General features: G+C 40.0%; 1 protein-coding gene across 2 annotated transcripts in view; it reads right to left on the bottom strand.

The window, feature by feature from the left end:
* NALCN (sodium leak channel, non-selective) overlaps positions 1-24971 on the bottom strand; it is a 369797-nt gene that overhangs the window by 215642 nt on the left and 129184 nt on the right. The window contains exons 7-9 of one of the 2 annotated variants that reach the window (XM_065410363.1): positions 4461-4603; positions 4237-4341; positions 1458-1544 (exon numbers count right to left, since the gene is read on the bottom strand). In XM_065410363.1, coding sequence (XP_065266435.1) covers positions 1458-1544; positions 4237-4341; positions 4461-4603 — 335 coding nt within the window. The remainder of the gene's footprint in view (positions 1-1457; positions 1545-4236; positions 4342-4460; positions 4604-24971) is intronic. The other variant, XM_065410371.1, reaches the window with a different exon arrangement.

Here is a 24971-nt window from a genome sequence, read left to right as displayed (position 1 = left end):
GTGCAGATGATGCTTCGGTAGGCTAGATACTGCCACACATCAAGAATTTACATTCCTTTTGTTGGAACAATTAAGAGATATGCCATGAGTGACAGACATATCACACCATAGTGTGACAAGCTTGTCCAACTTTAATAACGTGCAACTTTCCTGAACTCATGGTAAAAGGTGTTTGCCAGGAGACGTACATCAGTGCATACCCTGCCAGCTTGTACACATACTAAACATACTTTAGTACACATACTAAACATACACATACTTTAGTTCACATGCTAAACTGAATGTTATCATAACCATAGCCTGGAAGGCACAGATCATATTATTCTGATTGCTGTAGTGTTTTTGGTGTTGTGTTCTGAAGTAAGGCAGGCTCACTGACAAGTGTCATTCCTTATCATGCAAGACTGAAAGTTATAAATAAAACTTTGTGGTGCTCTACATCAGTGGTTCTCAAACTAGGGCCGCCGCTTGTTCAGGGAAAGCCCCTGGCGGGCTGGGCCGGTTTATTTACCTGCCGCGTCCACAGGTTCGTCCGACTGTGGCTCCCACTGGCCGCGATTCGCCGCTCCAGGCCAATGGGGGCTGCAGGAAGCGGCGGCCAGCACGTCCCTCGGCCCGCGCCGCTTCCTGCAGCCCCCATTGGTCTGGAGCGGCGAATCGCGGCCAGTGGGAGCTGCGATCGGCCAAACCTGCGGACGCGGCAGGTAAACAAACCGGCCCAGTCCACCAGGGGCTTTCCCTGAACAAGCGGCGGCCCTAGTTTGAGAACTACTGCTCTACATTGTTCTGTGAATGGAAAATTTGATTTATAAACATTCTTTATCCTAGTTTTGGATTTATGTCAGAGCTGAGTAAGATAGATTTTCATTAATCCATCTATGTAAAACTAAAAATATAAAAATTAAACATTTAAAACATTGTATTAATTTGAATCTAGGTCTACTGCCTCCCTTTATTAATCATATTTTTAAGTTGAAAATGGGTTTGAAGTATTTCTGTGTTGAGTATGTTATTTGGCCCATGTATTTTAGTGCATAATATTGTATTTTGGGGTCAATAACTGGGCATATTTATACACCTAAACCATGGGTGGGATTGATTTGTAGGGAAGGATGTGGAGGTAAAGAAGGATTATTTAAATTATTTAAGGTAATAAAATGATATTTTTAAAACCTTCTTTTAAAATGACAACATCAGACAGTTCCTTTATAAAGAATGTACTTTTCTAGACAAACATTATAAAATGCCTTATAATTTGGGATGAAGTCCATACTGCTTTCTTTGCTGATTTTATGTTTCATGAGCACATGCAGTATTACTTGGTAAGTTACCAATAAATGTAAGGCAATTCATGATTAATACTATTGCAACTGTAATTTCTCACCAACAGCCACTCTAAGCCAACATTCACACATTACTGTTTACACCGATTGATTTATTAAAAAAAAGTACCATACCTGTAGACATGCTGGAGCTCTGCCCTGGGGTTTATTCATATCAACAGCCACTAGCTGCCATCCTCCAGCAGCATCTTCATGAAACATCTTGAGGGGAAAAATACTTGTCAGAAGCATTTTACATAATGATAAATACAAGTGAAGATTTTGATATATTTTGCTTAGGATCTGCTCACATTCTGATCTCTGCGCTCTTAAAGAAAGAGGGAAATGGTTCTTATTCTTAGAGAATACGCAAAATAGATCTCACCAGTCTCCTATTTTAATAACAATTGTGCCCGAATAATAACTTTTAGTGTGCAGAATTTCATTCAGATAATATGAAAAACCACATTACATCTACCTAATAATTTGTCCAAATATATTAGTACTAATTTTACTAATGAGTTCAGAGTGGATCTGTTTAGCACTATTTGTTTTGTAGAATCTCTCAGAACAAAGCTCCTCATCTATTCAGCATATTTAGAAGAAACCCAGCCATCTTACATTCTTGTTAAAAGCAAGTTTCATTGTGGTCTTTTGCAGAACTCTCTGGGATTTACACCAAGGGAACAGTAATAAATCACAGCATGCCCTTTTACCAACAAAAGTACTTTACACCAAGGGTCAGATTCTGATCTTTGTTACACTGTATATCCACAGTAACTCCATAACAGTTCAGTGTAGTTACTCTGACGATTCAGTGGTATAATTAAAAATGTGGAGTGAAATCCTGGCTTCATTGAAATCACTGGCAAAACTCTCATTGACTTCAGTGGGCCAGGATTTCACCCCAGCCTTTAGAAAACAGAACATGTATATAAAATGGCTTTTAACAATAGGTCATAAAAAGATGTAGGTTGATTGGCATAAGAAACGTGTCCTGAAAGCCATTAACAGAAAATGTGCATGTGTTCCTGTGTAGACAATGAGGTACACTAATTTTTTACTCATCATCTGAGAGAACTCCCTTTATACCACTTACTTCAGCAGCCCATAAATACCTGAGGGTCAATTTTCTTTGATCAGTAGTAGACTAATATTCTGCACAAGTTAACTGATTTGTCAAGTGGACAAATGAAGTAAATCATACAGCAAAAGTACAGAAGAAAATTTTGTCAAAGTCACTTCATGCCAAAACAAGAAATATGGTACATTTTTATATGGCACTTTGTATTGGAAAGGCTCATTTAGACAATTCCGACTAATACAGAAACAGTAGAAACATTTTTTTTTATAGTCTGTTAAACTAGATTCCCATTATGTCAGTGTTTCAGGTCACATCACTTTTTGGAACAAGATAGCCATTAACCTGTCTACAGTCCACAAATTATTTTTATTCTATGATATGATGGTGTTCATACCTAATGTGATCATGTTCTTCTGGTCTGATGACATTATCCTTAGTGTTTCTATTTTCCCCAAATGTGGCTGCTTCTAGAGTTTCCCCATAGAGACTTTTCTGTCACAGACCCTAGTTAATTCACAGAGGCTGTGGCATTTTAACTAGGGACGTGACAGATACTAAACCCAGATCTGATTTGTACACTGATATGCTATGTTTGGTGGAATCATCTTCACCCAGAATTACATTTGGACTAGGCCAGGTTTCAGCTAAGATCGTGATCTCAACAATAACCTTATACCAATGAATTTCATAGGCAAAGTGTGGATTGTGTGAAAAAGTATTTCCTGCTAGGAGTAATGTGAAGGAGCAAATTTTAAACTGATAAAAAGAAAAATGTTCTGACACAAGCTGCACTTAGACTGCAGAACTCAATGCCACAAGATATCATGGAGGCCAAGAAACGAGCAGGATTCACTAAAGGACTGGACATTCATATGGATAACAAGAATTTCCAGAGTTATAATAGAAAATATTAAACAAAATAATTTTGGAAGAGATTTACACCCATCCTTGACCTGCCTCTTCTCCCCCTCCTCGCCCTTTACTTCCCACGCTGCATCCTTGCTCCTCCCCTCCCTTCTAAACACCGCAAGCCAGCTGATTGCTGCCGGCAGGAGGCAGGGGAGGGAGGGGGAGCCTGCGCACCCAGTCCTCGCTCCTCTCCCCGAAACACCACAAGTCAGCTGATTGCTGCGGGCAGGAGGCGGGGGAGGAAAGGGAAGGCGCTGATCCGCGGGGTCTGCTGGCGGGCGGGAGGCGCTGTGGGGAGGAGGAGTGTAAGGAGGCTGCCAGCTGTGGAGAAAGCAGGCAGCCAAACAATGTAAGAGTGGAGCATTACACAACTTTAAATGAACACGTTCCCTAATTGATCAGCAACGAAACAACGTTAACCGGGACGACTTAAAGTGAGGAGTTACTGTACTTAAAATAGCCACTGTGATGATGCAGCAGACATTTATAGTCTGGACAGGGTGTGCACATGGGGGGGCAAGCACGGGTACACACACACACACACCCTATAATCAGTGTGGGGCACAGAACTCCTCCAGCTCTGGGGCTGCGGCGGGAAGAGCCCAAATTCCAAAACCCTAATATTATATGGAAACAAAAAATAAAAAGGAATCATTCTATCTCTAATTATGATGGACAAATGGGCAGTGTGTACAGTATATAGCAAGATATGCCCACTAACAATGGCATGATTATTCCCTACTATATTTTTATATTATATTTTTTAAGATACCCCATTTGAATGATACACTCTATAAAACAGAATGTACTGAGATGGGCAATAACTAGCAGGGATTTCTGGTTTACTACTCTGCAATAAATTATAAACAGAGGTACGCAAACAATATCTCAGTATTCAGAGCTATAACATCAGAACTCTACCTGGGTAGTAGCTGTTGAGGTAGTACTGCTTCTGGACCCCCACATCTGCTGGAATTGCACTCTTATTTCAGCAAATGTTTCAATGATGACAGCAATGAACACGTTCTACAAGAAAAATTAAAAGCAAAGGCTTACCAGGAAGCTCAGCAGGTGGAAAAGAGCAGAAATTCAGTTGAACATGATTTATATTCCAGGCAGGTTTAAAAGAACAAATTGTTCAGTACCTTAACAAGCCAGGCAAGAAAGAAAATTAAGGTGATGAAATAGAAGTATGAACGCCATCGGGGAAAACTGTCAATTGCTCTATACATAAGGAACACCCAGCCTTCTTGAGAAGCAGCTTCATAAACGGTAAATATGCTTGTGCCTGTTGATGAAAAATGAAAATATTTTAAATAAAAAATAAACATTTTCAAGATCTGCAAGCAATCATCTTTCATCCATTTCCTTTTTGTAAATGGTAAAAGTCCCCCCAAAGAAGTAGCTCTTCATGCACACTTGCATGTTGTTTCTTCTTATGATTGTATCTAAATTGTTTTTACATTACATTGTTCCACATCCACCTCTTGGATACATACACACTGTGGATCACTTTAATGGGAAATGTGCAAATGACTCCAAAGGCAGAACTCAACCCACTGTGAGTAATCTCAGTATTATCTGTGAGAAAATTTGAATTAAACTATCAGGATTGTTAGACCAGCAGGAGAAATGTGTTTGAATTTATTTGCATTAATAAAGCAAATATAAATTAGGTAATCAACAATATACAACAAGGTATGTGGTTAAACTGGTACAGGTAATCATACTCAAGTATTTACCCAAATGCATTTGAACACTGCAAAAGTGCACATATCTATTACAGCCACACTAATTTAATTGTCTTATTACTTTTAGGAAATGCTTTTCAAAAGCATTTTAAAATTAAAGTTATTCAGTCTTTGGAGAATAGGGGGTGGATTGGAAAGTCGTAAGTTTTTATGTGATTTAAAAATGTATTGCTAAAAGTTATTATTTTTTTCCAATTTTAAGGAACTACAAACTTTAGGAGTCAAGTGCATCCTCAAGTGTGCAGCCAGTTTTTGCAAACTGACTCTTGTGCTTGTCATCAACAACCAAATGTTGAAATCTGAAGAGGAGAGCACTCACTCTCTTCTGTAGCTACTGGCAGCCTTTCTGATTCCATTTCTATGGAATGGAGATTTCATGGGTGGAGAAAAAGAAAGAAAGAAAGAAAAGCAGTTTAAAAGCTAGATGTTAAGGAAGTAATTGGCCAGTGAGTTCTTAAATATGCAATTATGTCAGATACTTGAATGACTAGAACCACTGCTAGTCAACCAGATCACTCCTTTCACAATAAGCAATATAAGCATGTGCATAATTTTAAAAATGAAAAAAGTAGTCCTATTTATGTATCTGCTTAAGATGCTTGCTGAATTTGGTACCAAATGCCCAATTTATGTTATTATAAAACATAGCTCCAAATATTTTTCTTATATTGGGACACAATCCTGCAACCCCTCCTTCTGCATGAGAAGGGACTACAGGATCAAGGCCTTTGGTTATTTTTTTAAATGTATTTCATTATATTGGTTTGTATTTATGCTTCTGATAACTGATCAATCAGAAAGCTGGTTATCTGAAATCAAAACTATGGCCATTGCCTTTCATACTGACCAGTTTTGGATCATTATTATCTTGTGGCTTCCCTGGTATACAGCTGTTGTCCTTTGTCTTATACTTACACTGCAAGCTACATGGGGCAAGGAATATGTTTTTGTTATAGCACAGTGGGGCCCTGGTCTATCACTGGAGACCTTAAGTGCTATTGCAATACAAATAATAATAATGAGCTTGCAATGAGCCTCATTCAGGCAGACTCCTGCCCTTACACAGAGCTCCATTTAAGGCTATGAGGGGCCCATTCACAATAAACTCATTGTGGGATAGGGACCCACATTTTTATTATAGAGGATATGTTGTTGGGTTTTTTTGCCAGTTACATATTTAGTTTTCTCCTGATTCAGATCCGATCACAATAAATTTCTAAGAAAATATTCTATTAGGAAACACTGAGCTGGTGCTGCTATTATCATTATACTTGGTCAGCACCTAGTTACGCTTGGTTCTCCCCAACAAACAGCCAGGTGGTGAAAAAGGCAGGGAGTCAGTGCAGAAGCTTTCATTGAATTTTAAGATCATTTATATAAAATATTCATTTACAAAATCATTTAACTGAGAGATTTTTTGCTAATGTCTAAAAATCAAATGCAAACAGTCAGATTGTGAAATCAGAAGATCAGAATGATAAATATTAATTCTGGGCACGTGTTCATTAGCACACTTCCAGGAATGCCAGCCTTCTATCCAAAGTTCTTAAAAATTGTTCAAGCCTGACTTTTTAATCCAGTTTGCTATTTACCTGCAGTAATTCAGATTGTGCATTCTCTACTGCAGAGCAAAAAGACTATTTGAGACAGGAATTAGAAAAATCTGAAGAAATACATGAAAACAGTGACGTTTCTTTGCTGGTTTGATCTCTTGCAATAGTTTGAAATTGTAAAAGGGAAACCATGATGGAAACAACTTTTCTTACCTATTAATTTTTGTTTCTTTGCTAAGCCATTAATTGGTGGATGAGTCTCTGTTCCACTCAGTATGGAAACAGTCCCAAAGCTACAGTACTGGGGCTGCTTGGGAAAAAACTCCACCCCTACCGGAACCCATCAGAATGACCATCTCCAGAGATGAATGATAATGAAAAAGGGGGCCAGCTCCTCAGCGGGTGTAAATAGCCATAGATCGCAACTGAAATAACAAGAACTCTTACTGATTTATAACCAGCTAAAGATCTGGCGCTATTTCTTTTTTATTACAAAAACCAGCACAGTTTGCAACATTAATACTGGTGTAAATCATTTCCTATTTTTTTCTAGTAGGGAGAAGTTCACAGACATGGAACCTTGGAAGGGAAAAAGAAAGAAACAACAAAACATAACATGTCCTGTGTCTTTACAAAGAAATCACAGTTGGGCCTGAGTAGCAAAAAAGCAATTCCTGATTTCCTATTGGTATCCGAATAGTTCTTGCTAATGGATGTCTGAGTGCCCTTTGTAATGCAGGATAGGTGAATACAGATGCAGGAAAGGCACTTAACTCTCTTTTTTGTTGCTTTCTGTCCTTTCCCCATGATCTTATGTACCATGGAATTCAGGAAAGAGCTCCAAGATGGACTTCAGTAGAAGAGGGGAGATTGTGTAAACTGACAAGGGGAAAAAAGATAGCTTGCAATTCTTAAAACAATTAATTAAATCAATTTCCTACAAATGAAATAGTGACATAAAAATGGGAGCTGTCCGGGCTACATGTATTGACCGAGGACATTGCAGAGAGTTCCAGATTGGGGGGGGGGGGGGGATCTTTCACAGAAGCCTGACTCAGTGACAGCTCTTCAGCACTGTGTGTCTCTGGCTCCATAGCCAGTAGAAAGAGGATTCCCGATCAGCCACTGGACTGTCAGACATGCCTCGTACAAGATCATAAATTTTATATGTGGCACCTTCAGACTTTGGTGGGGAGAAGCTACAATTTGAGGCACAGAGACAGTTGGTCTTGAATTGACTTTATTAACAAGTTGGAAGAACTGTAAACCAAAAGATTCTGTAACTCTGCATTATAAACATTGCAGCACACAAAAATACATTTAAAAAAGTTAAGTTTGCAAAGATTTTTAAAAAGTATATCTTATTCTCATATGCAGTGGTGTTGTAGCCACGTCGCTCGCAGGATATTTGAGAAACAAGGTGGGGGAGGTAATATCTTTTACTGGACCGACTTCTGTCGGTGAGAGAGACAAGGTTTCGAGCTTACACAGAGCTCTTCTTCAGGAAGTAGCTTGTCTCTCTCACCAACAGAAGTCGGTCCAATAAAAGATACTACCTCACCCACCTTATCTTATTCTTGTATCAGACAAAATTCAGTGATGGTTTTAGACAACCAATACTTCTACTTTTCAGGACCCTTCTTAAACTGCAGTCACATTATCAAAGACAAATGTTTCCTCCATCCACCCAGAGGGCAGAAATACACAATAAATGAAAGGATTACATATAGAAAAGTGTTTGTAATATAGCGACAGAATCCTGCTCAATTTACACTAAGTACTCTCATGCTTTGTATTATACAGAGCACAAAGGTGCACTCAAGAGGAAAACTAAATTACTAGCAGTAAGACACATTTAGCTATATGGGTACTGAAATGGGGTTTTCAAACCCCATACTGAGCATAGGCAGAAAGGAGCAGAGAGTTTTCCCTGGGCTAACCACACCCAGCACAGCTGCCAGAACTGCCAATCAGAGAGCATGCACCCAAAGCTGGGACCAATAAGGAAAACAATCCCACCTATAATGGAAGGAGAACACAGAGAGAAGGGGAGACAGAAATGCCTGGGATAACAGAGGGGCAACAGACCCATGCCAGGCTGCCTCTAAGAAACTGACAGGGAGACAAAGGAAGACTGCAATCCTTTGAGTTTAAGCGCTGATTGACTCATTTTATGTTAAATTGATGGGCTGGGCTAATTTGAGATGGATTGAGGCAGTTGAGTTAGAAGCTGGGACCTCTAGAGAGACTGCCCAAGAGCAGTTGACACATACACAGCAATGAAATGACAAAAGGGAATATGTCTCCTTCAGTACAGATGTGTCTTTCAGATTCACTAGTAGGAAACATTAGCCTCAGGGGGGATGGAAGAAGTATTTGTTTTAATATGTTTTCTTCCCATAAGATAAATGATTGTAATAAAAGGTAAAAATTCCATTGGTTTTCCTGCAGAGCTGGGGAGAAAGGACATATGACTGTTTCCCAATGTGCAGATAAGTATAGCATGAAGAACACTGTTATGGGGGGGACAGGACAAAAAGACCAAATCTATCTGCTGAACACATGAAGAACTGTTAAGAAGCGAGATGTTAAGCTAGGCCAGGGGTAGGCAACCTATGGCACGTGTGCCGAAGGCGGCACACGAGCTGATTTTCAGTGGCACTCACACTGCCCGGGTCCTGGCCACCGGTCCGGGAGGCTCTGCATTTTAATTTAATTTTAAATGAAGCTTCTTAAACATTTTATAAAACTTATTTACTTTACATACAACAATAGTTTAGTTATATATTATAGACTTATGGAAAGAGACCTTCTAAAAACGTTAAAATGTATTACTGGCACGCGAAACCTTAAATTAGAGTGAATAAATGAAGACTCGGCACACCACTTCTGAAAGGTTGCTGACCCCTGAGATAGGCACAGAGTTGAGGAGCGAGGACTAAGGCCCCATTCCCCTATATACTGCAGGGCAGTAGGATCTTTTCAATAGATATTTATATTTCATAATGTATACATGATGTTCCACCTCTCTGTGCCTCTTCTGGTCTCTAGTGGGGTCTGTGGTAACACACCCTGCTACATCAATGTCCCTGTGTGAATGGATACACCCTTCATGCTGTGAAAGAGGGAAGGAGCTACTCCTACCATTTTACAAATGGGGAAACTGAGGAGGAGGGGTGAAGTGACTTGCGTAAGGTTACACAAAATATCTGAAGCATAGTTAGAAACAGAACCCTAACCACAAGACTATCGATCCTGCACTGACAGGTAGACAGAATACATAACCCAGGGGGTGTTTTTTATTTTTAATTTTTTTTATTTTAATTTCTGTAATTATACTGCCTGATTTATAGCTGGTATCATAGAATTAAAAACAAAAGACAAAAGTTAAGATATTAAGATAATTTAGTCAGATGCGTATAGATTCAGGTTTATGCTGACCATCTTGGTGTACAGCTACTCTTTTTCTAGAGCGGCTTTCCTTGTCCTCCAGGGCTGGCTGTGAGCCTGATGAAAAGGAAAATTCACTTTAAAGCCTCTGACCATAACCTGCTGGATGACCTTTCACTTGCCAGCCCATCAATGTGAAGAGCAGTCCCCTTACAGAAAGAGTTTCTCAAGGTTCCTTTCCTTTCATATATTTCTCTTCTAGAGTAACAAGCCCAATACTCCCAGCTTTGCTCATTTGTGAATTGATGTAGCTTGCTCATTGTGATGCATCCTGTCCTTCATTATCTGTCCCCTTCTAGATTAGGGAACCCAAACAGTATACATTGGAACTAAATTTTAGTGTTCATGGCTTGTAAAGATCATTCATTTATATGGATAAATCTTATTTTCCAAAAGCAAGTTTCAACTATTTCTCTCCCCTTTATACTGATTTATGCACATTTGGTTGTAAGGATATGATTAGAACAAAATCCTTTTTTATTTTCTTTGAGGTTTTCAAAGATTCATAGATTCTAGGACTGGAAGGGACCTCGAGAGGTCATCGAGTCCAGTCCCCTGCCCGCATGGCAGGACCAAATACTGTCTAGACCATCCCTGATAGACATTTATCTAACCTACTCTTAAATATTTCCAGAGATGGAGATTCCACAACCTCCCTAGGCAATTTATTCCAGTGTTTAACCACCCTGACAGTTAGGAACTTTTTCCTAATGTCCAACCTAGACCTCCCTTGCTGCAGTTTAAACCCATTGCTTCTTGTTCTATCCTTAGAGGCTAAGGTGAACAAGTTTTCTCCCTCCTCCTTATGACACCCTTTTAAATATCTGAAAACTGCTATCATGTCCCCTCTCAGTCTTCTCTTTTCCAAACTAAACAAACCCAATTCTTTCAGCCTTCCTTCATAGGTCATGTTCTCAAGACCTTTAATCATTCTTGTTGCTCTTCTCTGGACCCTTTCCAATTTCTCCACATCTTTTTTGAAATGCGGTGCCCAGAACTGGACACAATACTCCAGCTGAGGCCTAACCAGAGCAGAGTAGAGCGGAAGAATGACTTCTCGTGTCTTGCTCACAACACACCTGTTAATGCATCCCAGAATCATGTTTGCTTTTTTTGCAACAGCATCACACTGTTGACTCATATTTAGCTTGTGGTCCACTATAACCCCTAGATCCCTTTCTGCCGTACTCCTTCCTAGACAGTCTCTTCCCATTCTGTATGTGTGAAACTGATTTTTTCTTCCTAAGTGGAGCACTTTGCATTTGTCTTTGTTAAACTTCATCCTGTTTAACTCAGACCATTTCTCCAATTTGTCCAGATCATTTTGAATTATGACCCTGTCCTCCAAAGCAGTTGCAATCCCTCCCAGTTTGGTATCATCCGCAAACTTAATAAGCGTACTTTCTATGCCAATATCTAAGTCGTTGATGAAGATATTGAACAGAGCCGGTCCCAAAACAGACCCCTGCGGTACCCCACTCGTTATGCCTTTCCAGCAGGATTGGGGACCATTAATAACAACTCTCTGAGTACGGTTATCCAGCCAGTTATGCACCCACCTTATAGTAGCCCCATCTAAATTGTATTTGCCTAGTTTATCGATAAGAATATCATGCGAGACCGTATCAAATGCCTTACTAAAGTCTAGGTATACCACATCCACAGCCTCACCCTTATCCACAAGGCTTGTTATCCTATCAAAGAAAGCTATCAGATTGGTTTGACATGATTTGTTCTTTACAAATCCATGCTGGCTGTTCCCTATCACCTTACCACCTTCCAAGTGTTTGCAGATGATTTCCTTTATTACTTGCTCCATTATCTTCCCTGGCACAGAAGTTAAACTAACTGGTCTGTAGTTTCCTGGGTTGTTTTTATTTCCCTTTTTATAGATGGGCACTATATTTGCCCTTTTCCAGTCTTCTGGAATCTCTCCCGTCTCCCATGATTTTCCAAAGATAATAGCTAGCGCTCAGATACCTCCTCTATTAGCTCCTTGAGTATTCTAGGATGCATTTCATCAGGCCCTGGTGACTTGCAGGCATCTAACTTTTCTAAGTGATTTTTAACTTGTTCTTTTTTTATTTTATCTGCTAAACCTACCCCCTTCCCATTAGCATTCACTATGTTAGGCATTCCTTCAGACTTCTCGGTGAAGACCGAAACAAAGAAGTCATTAAGCATCTCTGCCATTTCCAAGTTTCCTGTTACTGTTTCTCCCTCTTCACTAAGCAGTGGGCCTACCCTGTCTTTGGTCTTCCTCTTGCTTCTAATGTATTGATAAAAAGTCTTCTTGTTTCCCTTTATTCCTGTAGCTAGTTTGAGCTCATTTTGTGCCTTTGCCTTTCTAATCTTGCCCCTGCATTCCTGTGTTGTTTGCCTATATTCATCCTTTGTAATCTGTCCTAGTTTCCATTTTTTATATGACTCCTTTTTATTTTTTAGATCATGCAAGATCTCGTGGTTAAGCCAAGGTGGTCTTTTGCCACCTTTTCTATCTTTCCTAACCAGCGGAATAGCTTGCTTTTGGGCCCTTAATAGTGTCCCTTTGAAAAACTGCCAGCTCTCCTCAGTTGTTTTTCCCCTCAGTCTTGATTCCCATGGGACCTTACCTATCAGCTCTCTGAGCTTATCAAAATCTGCCTTCCTGAAATCCATTGTCTCTATTTTGCTGTTCTCCCTTCTACCCTTCCTTAGAATTGCAAACTCTATGATTTCATGATCACTTTCACCCAGGCTGCCTTCTACTTTCAAATTCTCAATGAGTTCCTCCCTATTTGTTAAAATCAAGTCTAGAACAGCTTCCCCCCTAGTAGCTTTTTCAACCTTCTGAAATAAAAAGTTGTCTGCAATGCAGTCCAAGAATTTGTTGGATAGTCTGTGCCCCGCTGTGTTATTTTCCCAACATATATCTGGATAGTTGAAGTCCCCCATCACCACCAAATCTTGGGCTTTGGATGATTTTGTTAGTTGCTTAAAAAAAGCCTCATCCACCTCTTCCACCTGGTTAGGTGGCCTGTAGTAGACTCCTAGCATGACATCTCCCTTGTTTTTTACCCCTTTTAGCCTAACCCAGAGACTCTCAACACTTCCATCTCCTATGTCCATCTCTACCTCAGTCCAAGTGTGTACATTTTTAATATATAAGGCAACACCTCCTCCCTTTTTCCCCGGTCTATCCTTCCTGAGCAAGCTGTACCCATCCACACCAACATTCCAATCATGTGTATTATCCCACCAAGTTTCAGTGATGCAAACAATGTCATAGTTGTATTTATTTATTAGCACTTCCAGTTCTTCCTGCTTATTACCCATACTTCTCACATTTGTATATAGGCATCTAAGATACTGGTTTGATCTTTCCTCCCAGTTTTGTCCTGACCCTCCTTTCTCTCTGCCAATATAGCCCACACTCCCTCTCGTTTCCGACCCATCTCCCAGGTCTCCATGTTCCCCACTTACCTGTGGGCTTTGCTCACCTGTCCCCGTCGAACCTAGTTTAAAGCCCTAAAGATGGAAAAGAATTTCACACCGTTGATTGCCACTCAGCTGCAGGTAAATAATACTATAATTTGTGGGACTGCCATTAAGAGCAAGTTACAATTTAAGTGAACAGCCTATGGCAGCGGTTCTCAAACTGTGGGTCGGGACCCCAGAGTGGGTCGCGACCCTGTTTTAATGGGGTCGCCAGGGCTGGTGTTAGATGCCTGGGCCAAAGCCAAAGCCCGAGGGCTTCAGCCCTGGGTGGCAAGGCTCAGGTTGCAGGCCCCCTGCCTGGGTCTGAAGCCCTTGAGCTTCAGATTTGACCCTCCCGCCTGCCTGGGGTGGTGGGACTTGCACAGGCTCAAGCTTAGGTCCCCGCTTCTGGGGTCATGTAGTAATTTTTGTTGTCAAAAGGGGGTCACGGTGCAATGAAGTTTGAGAACCCCTGGCCTATGGCATTCAAATGCCTAACAGATGTCAACAAGTCCTTGAAAAATTAGTCTTTTTTTATGCATGTATCTGATTTTGGAGGCTGGCGTTTTCTGGATCTGGACATAGAGATCACTCAATTAATGACCAGGGTTGTGAGAAATTCTCTTTTATTGTACTAGAAGAAAATTCCATCCCATTATGTGGTGAAAAACCCCAGTATATATTAGTTTTAGGGACAAAACAGACATTGGCTGCCATTAAAAACACAACAAACTGTGTATTGCTGCCTGTAAAATACTCATTTTCCAGTTTGTATATCACTAGTTTCTTTAATTTAGTAGTAGCCACCAGGTGGCGATCATGCACCTTGTGCACACCTATAACACCAGAGAGTGAGCTAATAGGGATTGTGCATGTTCTCTAATTCTAATCTCAAACAATTTTACCATAAGGGATGATTTTAATTTCCAGGATGGACACCACTACACTGGTTTTCTTCATCCTCATTTTATTGAGCTACTTATTGTATTCTCTCCCTATACACCTTACGAAGGCTTTGGGAAAGGTTACATCCATACAGAAATTAATTTAATCTTATCAACCATGTACCATTTTTATTCCTGTACACTGAGAAAGCCATGATGATGACTACTCCCACAAAGCAGGGATATTCTTACTGAAGAATCTATTTTAAATTTCTTTATTATCTTTTGGTAGTAAAGTCTGTGTCAGGGGTCGGCAACGTTCGGCACGCGGCTCGCCAGGGTAAGCACCCTGGCGGGCCGGGCCAGTTTTATTTACCTGCTGACGTGGCAGGTTCGGCCGATCGCGGCCCCCACTGCCGCGGTTCGCCGTCCCGGGCCAATGGGGGCGGCGAGAAGCGGCACGGGCGAGCGATGTGCTGGCCACGGCTTCTCGCCGCCCCCATTGGCCCGGGACGGCGAACCGCAGCCAGTGGGGGCCGCGATCGGCCGAACCTGCCGCGTCAGCAGGTAAATAAAACTGGCCCGGCCCGCCAGGGTGCTTACCCTGGCGAGCCGCGTGCCGAACGCTGCCGACCCCTGGTCTATGTAAAGACTCTGAGTCAGTCACGGATTCTTCTGATGTCTTGTAGTGAGCTATGTTGGAACCAGAAGGAAATATGGACTGCCCAAGAATGTAAGGGCAAAGCTGGATAAGTTTCTGGGGAGCAAATCTTTAGATGTGGTTGAAACTGCAAGAAGATCAAACCCCCTGAATGAATGGATGAGTCAATGTTCCCTTGCCTCTGAAACAAGCAAATCAAACTTTTACTCTTCAAAACCCCCTCACCAATCAGCTAGCTAATGGGAGGCTAAGGGAAAGAGGAGAAGGGTGACTGCCCTGTCACCCTTTCCAAACCCCAACTACTGTATAGCTGTTAGGGGAGAATTGGTAGGAGAGGTACTAGAATAGGGAATTAACTCAGTGAAGTGTGCTGGAGAACACTGCTGTTTTCTCCATTTGGGGCTTTCATGCGACAATAGTGTCCTATTCTGAAAACTACATCTCATTGCAAATCCTGTGGAAATGTAGTGACCTGAAACATATAGTGTCTGCATGTCCTGGGTTTTTCATTTTGCAAATCTGGTCACCTATGAAAGGATAAATAAAGTATTACAATTGCTTTGGAAAGGACCCTGTCAAGGGAGTATGCATCCTAGGGTCCAGGGAAGGGCTGCAGATATAGGCGTTGACAATCTCTCCACATTGTGCTACAGGGCTAATGATGAAAAGTAGAAGGGAAATTGCTACTTAGATGATTTGCAGTAAATAATTTGATAAATTTAAACTTATTGTTCACAAATCACCCACAAACATGTCATGATTTTTATAAATTTGTTCACTATTTGCAGTTGTTTAATGAGCGGTATGAATGAATGAATTTTGGCCTCTAGACTGCCTGCACAATGGTCACTGTGAACGTTTGCTATTCATGATGTCTCCACATGACTGGTTTCTTAAATCATGTAGCAATTGTTTCTGCTCCCTGGTTTAATGACTTAAGCTTTATAAACAAAGAAGACTCCCTTTTGGATTATAAATGAATGTGTTGTGTGAATAGCTGCACAAGCTTTTCACACTGGCCACAAGGGCACTCTGGTGTGAATATTCATGGATATTTATTCACATTAGCTTTTGTGACACTTTTGCTTGTAATGAACATTCTTGCAAATAAAACCTCCCTCACCTTTAATGTTCACAAATAAACAAATAAAAGGTACTGGGAATACCAGCAAAGTGAATCAGTAGGTTTTATTTGCATAAATATTCATTACTCTTCCTTTTTTGTATTCACATGGCTCTAGTGCTAATAACTTGTGATGCACCCATTGTGTTGGCCTTTTGGGTGGCAACTTTGAAAAGCCTACTGGCATTTCAAGAAAAACAAGGAATTGCTGAACTGATAAATTGTTCACACCCTACATGCCACCATCTGGTACTTTTGCACAGAATTGCAAGGAATTTAAAATACAAGGATTTAATTTCTACAAACACCACACAGATCACATGGGCTGTAGCAAAAATACCTTGGAAAAGAAAAAGACTTATGCACGTAACTTAGTGAGCTTGTAGCAACTGCCACTATGTATAAAATAAAAGAGTAGAGTATCTATTGATGTGTATTGCATTACAACCCCCCCCCCCCCCCCGCCAGTAAAACTCAGTAAAAAAAGGGGGGGGGGAAACGTATTACAATCTTAAATTGTAGCATTCAAGGATAATATTAGTGACAAATAGCTACTGCTCTCAATGATCATATTACCCAAGAACAATGAGTGGCCTCCATTGTTGCCTTCAACTTTCCACAAGTTTATTGGCTTCTACTCTGTCCAAAAACTGGAGCAAGATACTATCACCGTGACCAGGCTAATCGCACCTCTGACTCCTCCTGGTCTCTTTGAGCGCATGCCCTCAGGTCTCAGGCCATGCACCGTCACCTCTCTCGGGGTGGAATCACACAATTCTCCCACTCTTAGACCAGGCCTTAGGCTGCAGTCCCCTGGTACTTACTGTGATTACCTCAGAGGGCCTGACTTAGGTTCAGCACCTGTAGGACAAATGACAAGTGGTACCCAGTGACCAGACAACCTTCTTAAAGCAAAGCATTATTTTATTTAGAACCAAAGAATTTCTGAGAAAACAGATCTTAAAACAATAAACAGTCTATATGCTTGCCTATTTTTCCCGGAGGCTTTTTCCCTGTCTCTGTCATCCATGTCAGACTCTCTCACCAGGAACACTCAACTCCTCTCTCTGTCTCTCTGTCTCTCTCTCTCCAGGGAGTCCTTTTAACCAGTGTCCCTTTGATCTCTATGTCTTCCAGCCCTGGCCAAACAGCTATGTACCTTTGGGATGGAGCCTGGAAGTAGGCCATTGTCCTGTAATTCTCCCCCAAGTTTTCCTTGCTTATCTAGAACTGTAACTGCCCCTCCCCCACAAAGTGTTGGTTGGGAGGTTGCTTATCTAGAGCTGGTTTGATTTTCTGCTTGACAAATACGTTAATAAAGGAAAGTGTAATAACCCAATATAACTATACAGTGACTTTACCACACTGACAAGGTCACATACAGTATTTGCAAAATTGTTATATATCAGTATTCTTAGATTATTCCATAGCAGGTTCACATCCGCCACAGAGACAACAGGCCTTTAGAATGATTTTTACACTATATATTATTAGTTCCTTTGGTATTTCAAACACTTTATTTCCTGAAAGAAATCTAACAAAAGCCAGCAAGTTTCATATTTTACTACAGCAAAATGGGTGAGATCTTATATTCGAAAAACTTACAAGTTCAAAGAATTCCCCAACCTCCTTATGTTAATGCCTGTTTCATAAAGGCTATGGTGTTCTTTTGGGGCAGAAAAAAGCATGTACACCTATTGAACAAATCTGTCATACAGTTACTTGGTGATCTTTGGATTTAATTAAGCATTACACACTAGACCTAGCAGCTTCAGCTGTCAAGACACTTTCAGATGTTAAGTCCTTAGGGGAAAATCCTGCTGTCAGATCTGCAGGGTAGATCTGAAACTCAGCATAAATGGGAACGTATTTCAGCAGTAACATTGGAAATGTACCTTCTCTGGTTGTTTACTGATCCAAGCAAAGATCTGCACCTGTGGAGCACCACAATTACTTTAGACACAACATTTATGAAAAAGGACAGTTGGACTAATATGAAGTTTGTTTGCCTCAATTATTCTACATCTGGGCAAGCATTTCAGATCTTGTCAGGATGAAGACTATCTCAGGTGCAAACAAATTCGCTCTCTGAGGAAAAATAACTGGAGTTCCACAGTTAGCACAAAGGTGCAGATGTCAGAAGATGCACAGACATACCCATATTTACTACACTGATACCTGCTGATGGAAGTATCACAGAGCAAACCACAGCAATCAAGGTCTGCAAGTGGAAAGCTCCCAGAGTAACTCACCCTCCATGTTGCTAATGTGGGATAGCATCTTCTGACAGGTACAATCTGGCTCATGCAAACTAAAGTTGCATATAGATACATTTTCCTTATCAGGGATCCTAATTTTTAAAATATTCACTTCTTAGATCCAAGGAGAGAAGCTATAGGCCTCAGCTTTAAAACGACAAATGTTGTGAAGATGGGCTCTTTCCAATGAAAGTCTCTGATTTACAGTATCAGTCTTAAAGTACAGTACATGAGTTATATTAAATGTTATGACAAAATAGCATAACATAAAACCTATTAAGCAGAAGTGAGGCACTATAATTTAAATTAATTTATTCCTCAGAGAATGCACTAACTACCTTGTTAAAGAATGACTTTTTACTGTATAAATATTAAAATACTTTATATAAGTAAATGCCTTTAAAAGTGTATTATAAAAGTGACAGCACAGAAATCAAACACACAGAAATTCACATAAACTCCTGTGTTTGAAATGAGTAACAGAAGTCAGCAGCTTGTTATCTTAGGCAAGCAAACATAAGTTATGTTGAGTCCAGGAACATTATATATTTTGGATCTTTAATCGGCAATATACTAAAATACTGAGAATGCCTGGAACTGAAAATCAGTAGGTGTAGTGATGGATGTCATTGCCAGACAGAAAGCTGAATGTGCAAAAATTCTTTGGAAAAAAATATGTAATTCACTGTTGTCTTTCATTATCTGTCAATCAAAATCATTCAGTTGCTACATTAAATATTCTGCAAGGCTGTCTTGGTTATAGCAGTCTCATCCCTCATAAAAGAACTTATGAAACGGCAAGCCTAATTGATATCATAGGCTCAGCTAATTTGCTTTAATTAATCAAAAACTTCTCTGCTATTTAAAAGGAAGAAAGGAATCCACGTCTAGGACTATGGAAGGATGAGGCCATGTAGAGCATACTAACAGTCATATCCTAAAAACATACCTATGTCTAAACCAACTGAATTGAAGTTTTGTACACAGGGAAAGTTAAAATAGGAGGTATAGATGCAAACTGGACCAATGGGAAGCTCTTTATTGGGACTACCATCTGGCAAAACAGCATCAACATTCTTGTAAGCAGAAGAATGGGTGGGAGAATGAAAAGCTGTGGGAGAAAAGAATGAAGGGGTGGGGCCGAAAGTGTGGGGAGGAGACCGAGCCCTTCAAGGCAACTGGATGTCTTTACCCATTTATTGGGTAAACTTTGGAACAAAGCAGAGAAGCTCAATCCAAAATTGATTCTAGCCAAACCAAGGTTAGGAGAGCTTTCAACAGAAAGGAGATCACTGCCTAGGGAAGCAATAAGGAAAGTTACTGTAAGTGACTGCAATCAAGTTTTATTCTACCTCACAGGCGTTTCAGTGCCTGGATATTCTTACTTTTCATTCAGAGCAAAACCCATTCTACAAAAGCAAAACAAAAAACAACACAACCAGCTAACCTATCCCAAATACATAAGTACTTGTTTTTAAAAAAGGAAGTTATCAACATCTAAAAACTCAAAAAGAAAAATCCTACCCCCAAGCAGAGCTTTACTTGGACTAGATCAATGTGCCAAAGACTCCATAAAATCCATTAGGGACTTAGCTATTGTTATTGATCTTACGTGGAAAGTGCTCAGCTACTATCATGAAAGGCAACAGTATAAAACCCTTAGGGAGATTTCAAGGATGCAGTTCCAGCCCTTGAGTAAATAACTTCCCATAGTCAAGAAGAGGCAACTGGCTAAAGGTGCCTTGACAACAAATGCTGATGTTGCTGATGCTGCCATTGGTTCTACACAATTCCACTTGAGGTTACTGTGAGTTGCACATGTCTATTTGAGGGTGTAATTTGGCCCTAATGATTAGATCAGCTTCTTCCTTTAGGTCTGAGATTGTCTGACTTTCAGTACTCAGCTTTCCATGGTGCCTGGAAACCACACTGGTGGACATACATTAAGGCCAAAACTTTCATAAGTGGCCAGCGGGTTTGGATGTGTCAATTTTCAGAATGATGAGGTCAATAGGAGCAGAGTTATGCCAATACTGAACCCTTCTGAAAATCCATGCAAAGCATTCTAAATAGAAGACACCCACAGGAATACACTACAGCTGACCAGACTTTAATCCTTGATAGGTAAAGGCTTACCAATGGCATTCACACCCCAGCAAAATGACAGTTACTGTACTTGAAAATCACAAATAATAAAACTTGCTGCATATTCAATATTCTGAAATAAGAGAGCAACAAAATCTGACAAAAGGTATCTCTTTAAGACAAAACACAGTCAAGCCTTCAAAGAAACTTCAGACAACCAAGACATTATAAAAAGAAACCACATTACTGACAGCTTCCACATATTTGGATAATAAAAACAAATACATAGAGTTTAATATATTTTAAAGTCTAGGTTCGCCGATAAGATAAACGTTTCTTTCCCTAAAAGAGAAAAAGGATCCTTATGACTGAATGTAAAAAGAAAACTAAAACCAGACTCATTCAATGTCCTGCTTAAATTTTAATGAGTTCCATATTATGTGACATCTGAGATAAGTTGCAGAAAATAAAATGATCTACTTCTTTTGGTGATGTGACAGACAGAAGTTGAACCAACAAATTTAAATACTTTTACAGGTTTAACCAACACGTTAAAACACTGAGAAGTGTTGTGAGGTAGGTAAATATCATTAACCCCATTTTAGAGATGGGGAAGCAAACACAGATTGTAACGCTTTCCTAACGCTACACATGGACACAGTGTCTGAGCTGGGATTATAACTAGATGATTTTCTGCCTCTCAATCCTGTGGTTAGAGCACTCAAAAATTCTAGCTAAATATATAAAGCAAAAAGAACCCACTCCTCCCCCATTGAAACAAATGGCAAAACTCACAATGACTTACACGGCAATAAGATAGGCACCGAAATTTTATCGCTCCTTCGGAAGATAAGAGGTTCAGCTGAGAAAGAAAACCAACCTTTTATCCTTGTAACATCAGATTTCTTTTATTCTTGATTGCCTTAAGAATGATGTTTCTCGTGACCACTGATTCACAGGTTAACAAAACAATCTTGGAAAGCGTACCACAGATAGACTTAACAGCTGGCACCCTCTTCACAGAGGAAAGTCAAAAACCTTGGCACAAAAATCTCTCTCAGTTGCCAGATATAATTTTTTGGAGGGACATTCAAAGTTCTAAAATTCTTTTTTTAAGCCTTGTTCTGAAGCTTATTACTTTTTGCAGAAATCTTTTTTGATCTTTATTCAGTGCAGAAAATATTTCGGCACACCCAGAAAAGGAATTTTCCATATCTATCACTGTCAAATCTGACTCCTAATTTTTCCTGGATACAACTTCTATCTTTTTATCAGTTAACATTAAACTTTCTTGGAATGATTCTAATCCTTTTTTTGGGGTATCAGCTCCATGTTTTGAACCACAGCTACTTTAATTTCTTTTATATTTACTGTATTTTACATTCTTTTACTTCAAAGTTTTTTACCGAAGAAGAAAAGATGCCATTTTGTTTTAAAGGCATGTGGCTTGAAAGAAGGATTTTGCATGTAATATACCTAAGTTACATTTTGGCATTGCTAACTGCAGCAGATTACTACAAGCTACAGAGCATATCTGCCCGCAATAAGTTTTATCAAAGGGAGGCCTCTGATATTGATTGCTCCATGGGCATTGTTTTTCTGGATGGAAATAACTGGTTCACAGGCTGATTAGAACTGGTGCCCATGTCTAGAGATCCTGCAGCAGCCAGGTTGAGCCCCACTGTACTATGTGCTGTACATTTGAACACCCCTAAATTATAGGGAGCAGGGTAGCTGAAATTCAGATGCCAACTTCTGAGGCTCAGCTCAGTCTCTCATATAATTTGTCCTGAATACCTGCTTTGAAAGTGTGGTTAACATCCTTGTCAACATCGGGTTTTCTTGTTGTAAAAGGAAGTGAAAACAGAGAAGCTGAGTCTATGGCTGTCCATTCCTGCTGAGGAGCGCTGTCACTGCTCTTTTCTAGTAGCTGATATGGGCCTGCAAGGAGAGGGGCAGGGGCAGGGTGATGGTAAAGTCATGGGTGATTCAGTGTGAAAAGTGAATGTGCTGCACAAACTTCTTTTGGCCACATAGCTCCCAGGGTGGTATGCACCCCTGGAAATCTTCCAGGAGATTCCAGCTGCTGCAGGGTACCGAGGGTGCAATCTATTCCAAAGGTAGTATCAAGTCTACATCACTCCTCCAGAAATGGCCCAAAGTCATAAGGAGGATGAAATGGAGAAAGTCTATAAATCAGATCAAGAGGAAACTGATACTCCTCAGCTTCTGAGTCAGCCTCTGATTGTGAGAAATCATCTTTAAGACAAAAGGAGTATGATGAATCCAGATATATCAGAGACTCAAAACAGCTCAGTTGTATCAGGCTGCAATTAGGAATAGTTCTAAGATTTTATTACTGACTAGGGGAGGGATGTTCAAAAATTCTCTGTGCTGGCCCAATGATGTTAATGGGAATTTTATCACTGACTTTAATGGGAGCAAAGTTCGCCCAATACTGGGCATTTCTCCACCCTGGAAGAAAGCCCTCCAACTTAAAGGATGTTGGGGGTGAGAGCACACAGGCTATGGTCAAAAGAGTTATTAAATTGTCTGACAGACTGAAGAGACAGATGTATCCAAAATGAAGGTGGAGTTTGATAAGATCTAGATAGAGAGGAAAGCAGAACTGACTATAGTCACATTGATTTGTATTATATCTGGTGGAACTGTTTTAAAATGCTACATGTTAGAGCACTGGCTCTCAACCTTTCCAGAATAGTGTACCCCTTTCAGAAGTCTATTTTGTCTTGCATACCCCCAAGTTTAACCTCACTTAAAAACATATGCTTACAAAATCAGACATAAAAATACAAATACGTCACCGCCACACTATTACTGAAAAATTGCTTACTTTCCCATTTTTACCATATAATTATAAAATAAATCAATTGGAATAGAAATATTGTACTTATATTTCAATGTATAGTATATAGAGCAGTATAAACAAGTCATTGTCTGTATAAAATTTTAATTTGTACTGACTTCGCTAGTGCCCTTTATGTAGCTTGTTGTAAAACTAGGCAAATATCTAGATGAGTTGATGTACCTCCTGGAAGACCTCTGCGTACCCCTGGCTGAGAACCACTCTGTTAGAGGACTGGGTATTGAGGATGAACACAGAAAGTTTTAAAAAAGTGGTCTCAGTGCTTGCAAGAATGACACTGAAGTAGAACCTTTTTTGCTCTAGCATCAAAATCCATTTCAGACTCAGCATCAATAGTTTTCAAAAGGGAATCAAACAAGCACGACTGCATTATTTTATAAATTGAAGATACATACGTTTAGGTTTCTTTTAAGGCTTCCGCACTGATAGGTTAGCAGCTGGTGCTGATGAGCTCTGTGTCAAATATAAACTTAGGGATTTAGGTGCAGTCAACAAGACCTTTAAGTGCCAATCCCTGTTTGCCTTGACAGAATGAGTGAAGAGGGCTGATCAAATCCCAGACAGACATCGTACATAATCAGTATGGAAATGTGCAAGAGAAGAAAAAATATGCCTACATTAACCTGATAATTCTTGAGCTACTTTGAGCTGGGCATGTAGAAAATGAACATAAAGTTAAATTTGTCAAGTTCTGGGGAAAGAAATCCTAATACTAACTAAAGTGATAGATGGGGCAGAAACAACAGAAAATAAAGCTATAGTACTAGTGTTTGAATAACAGCTTCTGAACTGGAGGAGCAGGAAGTGAAGCAAAATTAGATCGGTTAGGACAATAATGAATCCTGCATGTACAGAAAATTTTAATGGTACAATCCTGCGCTGATGAAATAGCTCACAATCTGCTTTTTAAAATATTATGGCTAATGGCTCCATACGTTTGCACAGCTTGAGTCTTCCTACAATGGAAAACTTCAATTAATCAAGGAGAATTCACAATTCCCACATATAACCTAATGTATTGTAATGTTAAAAATAGGAACCTCAAAAGGTAAACTTAACTTGTAAAGAAACTTGTTAAGAAAAAAAACCCCAAAAGAATTCCGATGGGATGACCAAATAACTTCACATGACTTACAGGGGATACTCACACAACCAAACCAAACAAAAAAACCCATGACCCTGACTTAGGAAAATAGCTTTAAAAATAAATGTTAATAAATATAAATAACTTAAATCTCTTGTATTTAGTAAAAATATGTATCTATGTTAGGAACGGATTAATCCACAAATGTCAGACTTGAGAGAGGGGTGGTGCTTTAGCTTTGCTGCTTCAAAAGAAGCTTTCAAAGAGTCGCAATTCCAGCCTTGCTCCCTGCCTTGTTTCTGGAGGGGAAAGAGCTTTCGGTAGCACTGAAAATTATGCAACTTACTTCACCTTGGCTACCAGCCAATCCTGCTGGCCAGCGCCTTGGGAAGTGAAGCCATAGTTCTTCCACACTCCCTTCCCGCTAGCTTAGGGAGTCAGGGAAGTATTGGAGGGCTACATCT

The sequence above is a fragment of the Emys orbicularis genome, chromosome 1 (assembly GCF_028017835.1).
Source record: "Emys orbicularis isolate rEmyOrb1 chromosome 1, rEmyOrb1.hap1, whole genome shotgun sequence".
NCBI classification, from domain to species: Eukaryota; Metazoa; Chordata; order Testudines; family Emydidae; genus Emys; species Emys orbicularis.
Note: the sequence above shows the minus strand (reverse complement) of the source record. Positions and strands in the feature narration are given on the sequence as shown.